Source organism: Arachis ipaensis, chromosome B3 (assembly GCF_059453495.1).
Source record: "Arachis ipaensis isolate K30076 ecotype BB chromosome B3, ASM5945349v1, whole genome shotgun sequence".
In the NCBI taxonomy this organism is placed as follows: domain Eukaryota; kingdom Viridiplantae; phylum Streptophyta; class Magnoliopsida; order Fabales; family Fabaceae; genus Arachis; species Arachis ipaensis.
Window position 1 is genome coordinate 49,799,476 of NC_142438.1, and position 13,352 is coordinate 49,812,827.

Below are 13,352 nucleotides of genomic sequence, written 5' to 3' on the forward strand. Positions count from 1 at the left end.
AGACCTCTAAACTTTTTTGGAGTCGTTAAAACTCTCCAAGATGCTAAATGAAGACCACGGTGATTATGACTACCACACTAAATGAAACTTCTAGTAAACTTATCAATTTTAGAGCACACACCTGATGGAAAAAGGCTTACTTGCATCCTATAAATAGGTATAGAAGATAAAACTGATTTAGCAAGGCAAATCCGACCAGCTTTATTAAGGAAGCGACCTTTCCAAGATGCTAGCCTATTAGTAAGCTTATCAACCACATCATTAAAATCAGCTTTAGTAACTCTACCATGCTTGAGGGGGACACCAAGGTATTTTCCCAGAGAATTTGCAAAGCGGATAGAAGAAATACCAGTGAAGAGATCCTTGTGTTGTCTAGAAACATTTATAGAACAGATAGCACGAGATTTCTCAAAATTCACCTTCATACCAGATGCTCTGCAAAAGGTGGCCATAGTGTCCAAAACATGAAGCACTTGAGATTTCTTCGCTTTGTAAAAAAGGATAAGGTCGTTTGCAAAAAGGAGATGGGAGATTATAGGACCTCCCCTAGACACAGTCATTGGTTTCCATCTACCAACCTCCACTTGCCTAGCAATGAGGCAACTCAACCTCTCCATATAAATAACAAATAAATAAGGAGACATAGGGTCTCCTTGCCTCAAACCCCTCTTTGGCTGAAAACCATCCAACCGGTTACTATTCCACATTAGAGAAAGGGAGGAAGACTTTACACATTTCATAATAACAGAAACAATAGTACCTGAAAAGCCAAACATTAGGAGAGATTGCTCCAAAAACTCCCAACTCACCCTATCATAAGCCTTTTCTAGGTCAATTTTAAAAGTAAGAACACCTTTCTTTGATTTAGTTTTCTTCATAAAATGGAGAACTTCCTGAGCTACAATGATATTGTCTGGAGCACCCCTTCCAGGAATAAATATTATAATCTAATATTTACTTTCAACCTATTAATTCTTAATTCTACACCAACGGTTGATAATAAAAATAAAAATAAGCCACGGCAAAAATTCTAATAGATAATGGCAGTTTTAGAGTTCAATAGCAACATTTTTTAACTACCATAAAATAGATAGCGAAGATTGGCCAACCGCTACGATAATAGGCATTGCTAAAACATTAGCAGCAATTATTGCAAACCGCTAGAATAATCACTGCAAACTAGAATGTTGTTGTAGATTCTGTTTGTGGCAGTTTAAAAATGCTGCCATATCAGGAAATAAAAATGCTTATCCTTTAATGGTGGTTTAATATATATGCCAACAGAGATGATAAAAATTAGCATTTGTATTGCGGCAGTTGGCCACAGCTAAATTCGAAACACAAACATCAGAATCTTTTGCAATGGTTAATATAAACCGCCGCTAATTTATTTATTTTCCTTATTAGTGTTTTTCTATCTTTTATTGTGTCTTTTTTTTTTTTACTTTTTTAATTTATTACAAGTTAATTAAAATAAGTAACATTCAATCAAATTAAAAAATAAAATTTTAGAACGAACATTATATATATATATATATATATATATATATATATATATATATATATATAATAGCAATTTGTCATAAATAAGTCATTGCCTATAATAGCAATTTGTCATATATATATAATAGCAATTTGTCATAAATAAGTCATTGCCTATAAACTAAAAAAAAAATCTGTTAGGTAAATAAATAATGAAGACTAAATCAAATAAAATTCTATAGTACCTTCTTCGGTTGATTCAAACTCATAATTTTCTTTGTAGGTCATGATTGCATAAAAAAGATGGCCTTGTGCGCGATAAAGTTGGTGTGCTCCCCAAAGAGTCTAGCTTTGCAGCAATGTCAGGTGAAAAATTATCTCCTTGTTGTTGAATTAGATATCTCAAAAGATTATCCATTGTCTGTCTCTTTGTCATCTCTTTTGTTGCCTCTGCCTATAATTCGACAATTATTTTCTGATACTCCTCAATTTGCACATGAGAGTCTGATTACTATGCAGTATTACCAAAAAGTTGGGTGGGACATGGTCCAAAACCTATACCACGAACTTGTTCTGGGTGCTCCTTTCTAAGGACTTGTGAAAGCGAATTATTTTATGAAAGCTCCTTAGAGGATTCATCTTGCTTCTCAGTATTTGCAATTACTTCCTACATACATACTAGATTTCGGTTATAATGATTTTAAATTTAGTCATATAAATACAAAAAGAGAAGTAAAAAATCTTAAAATAATACTTACACTAATAACACGTGCATCATCATGGTTATATAGTTGAAAGTCAGCACCCAAATTGTAACATCCTACTACACAGAGTCTTACGCTTAAGTCGTAAAGCAGAGGTGGTGAGGTATTATGACCTCTAAAAGTAAAATACGTATATAAATATTGTTGAAAGAAATCATATCTAGGAGCCTTGAAGAATAAGCTAAACAAAAATGAAAATAGAAAATCGTGTCACACTCGCACGGATAATCGTAAAACAGATAGGTAAGATCAAAAGAAGGCTAAAAACATAATATACAGATCAGAGTTTCAAAACACAGATATCAAGCTCCAGACTTAACCTGCGAAGCTAAGGCCGGCCAGAGTATGTAGTTACATATATATAACTCAAACTACAGAATAAACACCTGTTTCTCCAAGTCAACCTCTAGGAGGGACAAAATACAAAATATACATGCGAAGATTCTATATACATATATACATAACCTAGAACAAAATATAACAGCCCAAAAGACAGTTCTTTGCTTGTAAGGACGGTCTCCAGACGCTCAACGAGCTGCCTCTCGACCTGCATCTGAAAAACAACAGAAATATATATCAAATGAGAACCAGGGGTTCTCAGCATGGTAAAGGTGTCCACATAGTTAATATAAAAGGTCCTGGGAAAGCTAGAGGCATTCTTAGAACTCCGACACTTAAATTTCAGCTTATGTAACACCCTAACTACCAAAGCTCACACTTCCGGCTGCGTGACTCTGATAGCTCGGACATTACGACGACACTTATATTATTTAATACTAAAATATGAGCCTGTTTAAAACTTTAAACCGCAATACCGCTCCCAAAGATACTTTTGTTCGATAACGTACATCCATAAATACCATTCAACTTACAACTCATAAAGAGTACATCCATATATATACATAAATATATATAAATAATATTACAAACAATAATCAATACAATTCCTATCCCTCTTACAGATTATATCAAGATAAAGGCGAGGGTACAATAAACCATAGCTAAAACAATACAGAGTATCACAACAACAATTAAATAAGCTCTTCATAACTTCTGCGCCCATATCCTGAAAGGGGAAAAATGTAGGGGGGTGAGAACATCATCCTCGAAAGGGTTCTTAGTAGAGGGTTTTTGGGAATTACTGTAATAGGATACATGAAGATAAACCGTACCAGTGATTTATAACCGTCTTATGCCTCTTTTCAAAAACAAGGGTTTACAATGAAAGTAAAGTCGGAAATCTTTTCGGAAAGAAGAACCGTTCAATTCTTAAAAACTCAAAAGCCTTTTAAAACGGTTTATCTATGCGGAACCAAAATAGCCTTTCATAATTTTATTCCAAACCAGAAACACAAAACCGAAATCAACCATCAGTTCATCTCTTTCCAACCATGGCCCTAGGCCCAAACAATCCAACCAACAACCAATCACCACAATCCAACAGAGTCCCAGATGCAAGTACAGATAGGAAGTTCAAGCACAAACAAACAGTTATTACAAGTAGAACAGTTAGCAATTAATCACATAGGCAAACCAAGTATAATATGCACACCCAACCAATGTCACACAAATGCATATGATGCATGCCTGTCCCTAGTGGTTGATGATATCATCTGTCGGTTATATAGCCAACCCGACACGTCCTGGTAGCTAACCATGGACAGAACAACCCCTCGCGGAGCAAGTAGGTTTGAGCTACAACCCCATTGCTACTACCCGCTCAACCCAGAGCCAGTGGAACAACCACTACTGCGGCTACTACCCAGGCGGGTGTTTAAAAGCTCAACCTGGAGCGAGTGGAATCACCACAACTACCGCTACTACTCAGGCGTTACAATCTCTGACCTGGAGCAAGTGGGACGAACCACAACCCTTGCTACTACCCAGGTATCTCAAGCATATATTCATTCAGTCCCAACCATGGATCAACATCCATCTTAGCCATCCGGCTTAAATTCATAATTCATAGTCAGCCATACGGCCCATAACTCATTCGGTAATCAGCCATAAATCAATATCATACACAGCCATTCCGACTCACGGTTCAATCCAGAACCAGCCAATATTCATAATCATACACAGCCATTCCGGCCCATAACAAAACAGCACTTCCTCCATCCAACATCATCAAATTCATAAAACCGGCATTTAAGCCATAAATCACTTTTTCTCAAATCGCTTCACTTTGAAATCAAGTTTCAACTCTTTTCAGTCTTGGCTTTAGGAATTTCGTTTCTCAAATCATCTCAGGCTCATAAGCCAAATTTACTCAAAGTGAGTTCCCTTTTTAAAACAAAGCCACTCTCGGCATTCTCTTTCCAAAACTTCCAAGACCATGGCAAGTTAAGGATTTATTTCAAAGTATTCAAAATCACCCATACAACAATGGGATTTCATAACAAAAGTTTCTCAGTAGAGTCCCAAGTCTTTAGGGGAGAATAACATAACTCATTTCGCCAAATTCATTTAAAATCATTAAAACATTGGCTTTCTGATTTGAGTAAGCAAATAGGATCTAAGCCAAACCGAGTCACGTAATCATTTACTTCTTTTAAAGCCGTTTCCTTTACTTAAGCAAAACCGACTTCAACCCCCATGATAAATTCTAGAATGTTTCAACTGTTCAAAATTGTTTTAGTCTTGCAAGAATTCAGAATTCAAAGAGTACTTAAACCTTTCTCAAAACATTTCAAAATGAAACTTGTCAATAGACATTCAGGTTCTTTCAAAGTCATTGAAGCTTCTTTAATTGAAACCCCCAAGTCAAATTCAAAGGCATAAACCCTTTTCACATTCAAATAGCTTTAAAACACAAGTTTCATCTAAATAACTTTCTCCTAAAAGAGATACAATGCGTTTCTTAAGAAGCAAGACTAAATCACAATTTCCTCTTTACTAACTCATTTCGAAAACATGAATCATCCTTTTCTTGATAATTCAAATAAAATAGTAGAAGTCTTTAAATCATCATTTTCCAGACAACATTTCAATAAAGAGTCGGATTTTATAGAAATTTCGGCAGCACCTCCCCTAAAACTTAGACTTTTGCCACCCGGTTCGGGTCCCAACTAAACCGTTTCTCATTCCTTTTCAACAACTCAAAACCAGAAATCAATTCAAAAGCAAGCTAAATCCAACAGTCGCCTCAATGGCATACCTCAAGGAAACCATTTCAAAAATCAACTCAATATCAACCGATTTAACTCATTTATAAAGCTTTAAAGAATCGGTTCAGCAATAAATCATTTATCAAAACCATAGCAATTAAAGCAACTCAGGCTGAATTTCAAGAGCATTCTATCTTTCACATCATCAAAATAATTGACTCAATTCAAACCAATCCTCAACGGATTAAACTCATTTCAAATATTTAAAGAATCAACTTCAAACATTACATTTCACAAGCCACACAACAATTCAGCCAAGCCAACATCCATAATCATTCGAGTCAATCAAATAATCAATAAGGCAGATACAATCACTAATTACACCATATCTCACATCAGTATCCATATATAATAATTCCAATAATAAACTGTAGTTTTCGGAAAGCGCCCCTACCTCAAAACGCAAGCCATAACCCAAACTTGTTAACTGATTCCTTTTTGCTCAGCCCGAAATCACCGACAATTAGAACCTCGGCCCTGCTTGCTCCCTCTCGAAAGCAGAAACAGCTACAAGCGGCATAAACAAACCGAATTCTACCTCCTAAAACCATTAACATCGCAATCACTTTACTACACGGAACATAACACCAACGCAGGGCTTTCGAAAATCGAACATGCTTACCGGAATGAATAAAGAACGGCTGAACCGAACAGCGGCGGTCTACGAACCGGTTTGGTGGCAGCTTTAATCGTGACCCGTAATTACCGGAGCTTGACTCTATGATACAAAACCTCAGAATCTCTGGCCAAACATTACAGCATATTGATTTTCAAGAGCTCCGAAATGAAAATGCTTACCGTGAGAAAGGATTAAAGACTGAATCAAACTGCAAAAGCTCCGGTGATGGTTCCGGCGACCACAACAGCTTCTCCGGTAGCGACAACGTAACTTATGACAGCCACTTCATTAAATACAACAGTTTCACTGACAGTTTCAGAGTAATATTGAATTGGCAGAACTAGGAGGAACCAGAAATAGGGCAAGCTCACCAAAACGGTAGCGACCAGAAATTCTAGTGGCGGCAGAGCAATTTCGGCGGCATAAACCGCAGCAACGGCGCGGATCTCCCCTCCAGTGGTGACGCAGGTAGCTTCCGCGCGACTCATCCCTTTCCCTCTTCTCTGTTCACAGCTTCAACGGCGGCGGCAAGGGACGGATTTGACGGCGGCGACGCGACGGGCTGGTCAGTCAGTGACGACAGCAGAGATGCACGGTAGTGCAGCTCCGCGCGGTGGTTCGCACTCCCCTCGCGTGACAGAGACGCGACGTCTTTGATGGCGAGCTCGAAGGGTGACCGGCGCGGTGGCGGTGATCGCGAGACGCGGTGGGACGAGGTGGGACGAGGATGGATGGCGACCCAGCAGTGGCGGCTCTGTCTCGCGTGCCCTGGCTCGCGCTCTCTCTTCCACCCGTGACCATGGTCCGCGGCTTCCTCTCCTTCGGCGGTAACACGACGGCGCGGCGGCAGTGCTGCCCGCCGGCGCCTTCCTTCCTCTTCCCTTCTCCCTCTTCCCGTTTTTCCTCCTAACCCTTTCTTTCTTCGTTCCATTTCTTTTTCAGCTATTGTTGTTGTGTTGCGGCTGGGTTTGGGGGGATTGAGTGGGGTTGAGAGAAAACCGGGTCGGGTAATGGGTTACCGGGTTAGGGTTTCCTCATTTTAAAAATTAGGGTTAAGGGTATTATGGTAATTTCACATAAAATTGGGAATAATATAGTAATTGAAACCCAAATTAAATCTAACACTATTTGTACATAGAAAATACTATTTGCTCATCAATTTCATAAATTATTTTCAATAAAATGCCCAAATCTAAAAGTTAGAAATAATATACTTAATTTCTTCATTTTCCAAAATAGCAGTAATAATATTTAAAATATTACTTATCTAATCGAAATCATATAAAATCCTTATTATTTCATAACTATCAACCTTATACTTTAAATATAGGAAATAATCCAATAATTATAAAATTGGATAATAATCATAACTTATCTCAAATTCAATAAATCAAAACTTGCCTTAATTATCTTTAATAAAATAATCTCTGAAATTAAGGCTATAAATAGCTATATGATTTGAAACTTGATCATAATAAGACTTTTCAAAAGTTCTGGGTCTTACATTCTACCCACCTTATAAAAATTTTCGCCCTCGAAAATTGATACAAAATAAAAGAAATTCCATAACAGTTCACCCTTGAACACATTTAAGGATGAAGCAAAAATATCTGAAAATATAATCATATATATGATTTTCAAATACTTTGATTGTTATAAGCATAAGGATGTAAAGGTAGGAGTGTGATTGCAAAGCAAACGTTACAAGGTAGGCTCAATGCAAAAGATAACATGGGTCAATCATGTGATAGAAGGGCAAAGCATCAAGGCTATAAAACATGATGGGGTTAAAACGACGTGCTCAACATCCGTACACTAATCTCACATCAACCTCAAAGCTTCAACTTTCCAACTCCATCAAGCACTTTACAATCCCCATATCCGATCATAAGCCTAACAATCGCAAGCTCGTTTGCAAGGGACAAAACACCCACAACTTATCATAACGTCACACACCTACCGCTTCACCTTCCATATACACATATCACGTCTTAAAGAACTAACGCATCGCGTTACTACGTCTACAAGTCGCACGTGATATCAAAATAATTCTCGAGTCTACTCAGAAGAATACGAGATCTTAAAAAGGAGAGATAAATGTCAAAGACAATACTCATAGATTTGAAAGAATATATCCAATTCCAGATAAACAAGGATGTTCAAGCAATGAAGTTTGCTAGACACAATTCAATTGACAACTTCAAAGATAACCCTTAGATCAAAGAAGTTCAATAGGATCAATAAGAAGAAAACCAGCGCATCAGTTTGAAACAAACTCAAGCTGAGTCGAGGAAGCATGAGGTTTACAGAAGAGAATATTTCAAACCCAAGACAAAGCTCACAGAACTCAAGAGCATGATTAAAAATACTTTCGAATACATTGGTCATGAAAGAGTCGAAAACTTGCGAAAATCACTTCGCAGTCTAAAAGAGAAGGTAAACAACAAACATCCTTCAAGAGAGTAACAAAACATAAACGTTGCCTTGCTCTAATTCAATTTCATGTTGAAGTAGATCATGTAGAGTTTTAAAAACAAAATGCACACAAGTTTGGCTAAGAGCTAAAATATTTTCATCAAATATTTTAGAAAGATAATTAGATGCACAACTTAACCAAAAGCAGTTCATAAAAACTCGGAAGTAATCAAATGCTTGTTCAAAAATTCTAAAAATTCACATTCAAACAAGCGTGTATAACATTTATAGCATGGACGCAAGAGGGAGTTAAACTCTCTTTAGAAAAGAAATTCCGAGGTAGAAATTTGTTTACAATTTAGTAAAGACAATAAGTGGTGCATTACAAACGAACCGATTTCCACTAAACAAGGAAGCTTTCCAAAACCTCATTTAAAATAACACATGCCAACTTTAAATTAACTTTGTCAAAATTGAACGATGGTTTCAATCTCAATCAAGCAACAGAAAATAAATTCCGTTCAATATTTCTTCAAAGAGAATTCAAAATTTCTTTAAAAAGTTCAAAACAAGACATCCAAAAGTGTTCTTAAAATCACCATCTCAGAAGAACATTCAAGAAGTTTAAGATGTACTAAAAAGGAGTCAAGCCATACAAGAAAGGATCTTAAACCAAAGTAGTTCAAACAAGATTCACTAGGCATGAGTCATCAAATAAGCTTTCAATTGATCCAAAAGAATACAAAAGTCATAGAAAAAGACCACTCAATCATTTGTAATTTCTCAACGATAAATCTTTGACTAAAAACTCTTGTAGAGATAATGGGAGAATAAACAATGCACTAACTTGAAACGAATTAAACTGACCCTCATAAGGGTGAGATTCACAAGAGAGGACAAACCAAGATCAATGGTAATGTTCACAAAATGTAAAAGATTAGTCAAAAATAAAGTAAAGTATGACATTCATAGGGATGAAAGGTTAAATAGAGAATTTAGCCTGTTCATAGGAAGAAAGCTATGAGTCCAACGTTTTCAAAAGAACAACAATGGCATAAACCATGTAGTATGCTAAATCAGACTCAAATCAAAATGAATTAAGTGAAGTTTATCAAACGAAACTCAACCAGAATAAAAGCGAAAAATTCTTCCTTTCCAGGATTTCGGAAAATATCCAAATACACAATCAAATAAAGATGTCTATTGGAACTATAGTAAAATTACTAGAAAATCAAATTGTAATTTAAAGTAAATGCAGTTTCGTAAACCAGTAAAAGTACAGGCGAGGTATTAGAAATAAATAGTTGTTAAAATGTATAAGTAATCTCAGTTTTATATATACAAATAAGTATATATCTATTCAACAGCAATTTTCATAAAATCTCAAAATTAGCTGTAATCACTGTCAAATAAGAGGAAAACTGAATCAACAAGTTCTCTAAGCATGAACTCAGAATCAGGAGTTAAAATGCACAGCGTAATAGGACAAGTTCAAAGCTATAGCAAGGAATACATGAATCAAGAAAAACTCAAACAGAGAAAGACAGATACAACAAGGATTTCAAACAAGCATATGCACTTAGGATCAAACAAGAATACATATGAATAGAGGAATAGAGTGGAACATCAAACTACTTTTCAAGAGGAGTAGCAAACAAGAACTTCAAGTTAGGATATAAAAGAACAGGTCGACTCGAACACAATTCAAGACACACAACTGAATAGCCTCGAGAAATAGTTTCTAGCGTTCCCAAAACTCGCGATTCGCTTTACTCAAAACTCGTATATCATCTATGATAACCCATTAGTGCTCTCATATACATAATTCACTAGTATTAAGCTGGCCAAACTTAATATCAGGAATTATGCAATGCAAGACTAACAGCGTTAATCAATAGACCTTCATGTGCATAAAGCTCTAATTCTCGTCATTCGACAAGACCTAATACATGACAAACACTTAGAGTATGCAACTGAAGCATAGTCAGTCCATTCCTCAGGCTCTACAGGAAGAACTACTCTGATACCATAATGTAACACCCTAACTACCAAAGTTCACACTTCCGGCTGCGTGACTCTGATAGCTCGGACATTACGACGACACTTATACTATTTAATACTAAAATATGAGCCTGTTTAAAACTCTAAACCGCAATACCGCTCCCAAAGATACTTTCGTTCGATAACGTACATCCATAAATACCATTCAACTTACAACTCATAAAGAGTACATCCATATATATACATAAATATATATAAATAATATTACAAACAATAATCAATACAATTCCTATCCCTCTTACAGATTATATCAAGATAAAGGCGAGGGTACAATAAACCATAGCTAAAACAATACAGAGTATCACAACAACAATTAAATAAGCTCTTCGTAACTTCTGCGCCCATATCCTGAAAGGGAAAAAATGTAGGGGGGTGAGAACATCATCCTCGAAAGGGTTCTCAGTAGAGGGTTTTAGGAAATTACTGTAATAGGATACATGAAGATAAACCGTACCAGTGATTCATAACCGTCTTATGCCTCTTTTCAAAAACAACGGTTTACAATGAAAGTAAAGTCGGAAATCTTTTCGGAAAGAAGAACCGTTCAATTCTCAAAAACTCAAAAGCCTTTCAAAATGGTTTATCTATGCGGAACCAAAATAGCCTTTCATAATTTTATTCCAAACCAGAAACACAAAACCGAAATCAACCATAAGTTCATCTCTTTCCAACCATGGCCCTAGGCCCAAACAATCCAACCAACAACCAATCACCACAATCCAACAGAGTCCCAGATGCAAGCACAGATAGGAAGTTCAAGCACAAACAAACAGTTATTACAAGTAGAACAGTTAGCAATTAATCACATAGGCAAACCAAGTATAATATGCACACCCAACCAATGTCACACAAATGCATATGATGCATGCCTGTCCCTAGTGGCTGATGATATCATCTGTCGGTTATATAGCCAACCCGACACGTCCTGGTAGCTAACCATGGACAGAAACACCCCTCGCGGAGCAAGTAGGTTTGAGCTACAACCCCATTGCTACTACCCGCTCAACCCAGAGCCAGTGGAACAACCACTACTGCGGCTACTACCCAGGCGGGTATTTAAAAGCTCAACCTGGAGCGAGTGGAATCACCACTACTACCGCTACTACCCAGGCGTTACAATCTCTGACCTGGAGCAAGTGGGACGAACCACAACCCTTGCTACTACCCAGGTATCTCAAGCATATATTCATTCAGTCCCAACCATGGATCAACATCCATCTTAGCCATCCGGCTTAAATTCATAATTCATAGTCAGCCATACGGCCCATAACTCATTCGGCAATCAGCCATGAATCAATATCATACACAGCCATTCCAGCTCACGGTTCAATCCAGAACCAGCTAATATTCATAATCATACACAGCCATTCCGGCCCATAACAAAACAGCACTTCCTCCATCCAACATCATCAAATTCATAAAACCGGCATTTAAGCCATAAATCATTTTTTCTCAAATCGCTTCACTTTGAAATCAAGTTTCAACTCTTTTCAGCCTTGGCTTTAGAAATCTCGTTTCTCAAATCATCTCAGGCTCATAAGCCAAATTTACTCAAAGTGAGTTCCCTTTTTAAAACAAAGCCACTCTCGGCATTCTCTTTCCAAAACTTCCAAGACCATGGCAAGTTTAGGATTTATTTCAAAGTATTCAAAATCACCCATACAACAATGGGATTTCATAACAAAAGTTTCTCGGCAGAGTCCCAAGTCTTTAGGGGAGAATAACATAACTCATTTTGCCAAATTCATTTAAAATCATTAAAACATTGGCTTTCTGATTTGAGTAAGCAAATAGGATCTAAGCCAAACCGAGTCACGTAATCATTTACTTCTTTTAAAGCCTTTTCCTTTACTTAAGCAAAACCGACTTCAACCCCCATGATAAATTCTAGAACATTTCAACTGTTCAAAATTATTTTAGTCTTGCAAGAATTCAGAATTCAAAGAGTACTTAAACCTTTCTCAAAACATTTCAAAATGAAACTTGTCAATAGACATTCAGGTTCTTTCAAAGTCATTGAAACTTCTTTAATTGAAACCCCCAAGTCAAATTCAAAGGCATAAACCCTTTTCACATTCAAATAGCTTTAAAACACAAGTTTCATCTAAATAACTTTCTCCTAAAAGAGATACAATGCCTTTCTTAAGAAGCAAGACTAAATCACAATTTCCTCTTTACTAACTCATTTCGAAAACATGAATCATCCTTTTCTTGATAATTCAAATAAAATAGTAGAAGTCTTTAACTCATCATTTTCCAAACAACATTTCAATAAAGACTCAGATTTTATAGAAATTTCGGCAGCACCTCCCCTAAAACTTGGACTTTTGCCACCCGGTTCGGGTCCCAACTAAACCGTTTCTCATTCCTTTTCAACAACTCAAAACCAGAAATCAATTCAAAAGCAAGCTAAATCCAACAGTCGCCTCAATGGCATACCTCAAGGAAACCATTTCAAAAATCAACTCAATATGAACCGATTTAACTCATTTATAAAGCTTTAAAGAATCGGTTCAGCAATAAATCATTTATCAAAACCAGAGCAATAAAAGCAACTCAGGCTGAATTTCAAGAGCATTCTATCTTTCACATCATCAAAATAATTGACTCAATTCAAACCAATCCTCAACGGATTAAACTCATTTCAAATATTTAAAGAATCAACTTCAAACATTACATTTCACAAGCCACACAACAATTCAGCCAAGCCAACATCCATAATCATTCGAGTCAATCAAATAATCAATAAGGCAGATACAATCACTAATTACACCATATCTCACATCAGTATCCATATATAATAATTCCAATAATAAACTGTAGTTTTCGGAAAGCGCCCCTACC

The 13,352-nt window shown here is 36.6% G+C and overlaps 1 protein-coding gene across 1 annotated transcript; it reads right to left on the reverse strand.

The window, feature by feature from the left end:
- Positions 1 to 5,808: 5,808 nt before the first annotated feature.
- On the reverse strand, positions 5,809 to 6,520 carry LOC148570580 (uncharacterized). Its single transcript, XM_088508367.1, has 4 exons — positions 6,404 to 6,520; positions 6,212 to 6,302; positions 6,036 to 6,131; positions 5,809 to 5,954 (listed from the first exon to the last, which is right to left on the reverse strand). The coding sequence occupies exons 1-4, from the start codon at positions 6,518 to 6,520 to the stop codon at positions 5,809 to 5,811; spliced, it is 450 nt and encodes a 149-aa protein (XP_088364493.1).
- Positions 6,521 to 13,352: the final 6,832 nt, after the last annotated feature.

Bases quoted from the DNA above. Each gene is read 5' to 3' on its own strand.
- LOC148570580 (XM_088508367.1), bottom strand. From the start codon at position 6,520: ATGAGTCGCGCGGAAGCTACCTGCGTCACCACTGGAGGGGAGATCCGC. The intron at 6,303-6,403 runs GTGAGCTTGCCC...GGCTGTCATAAG, and splicing joins TTCTGGTCGCTACCGTTTTG to TTACGTTGTCGCTACCGGAG. The intron at 5,955-6,035 runs GTAAGCATGTTC...TAATGGTTTTAG, and splicing joins GCCGTTCTTTATTCATTCCG to GAGGTAGAATTCGGTTTGTT.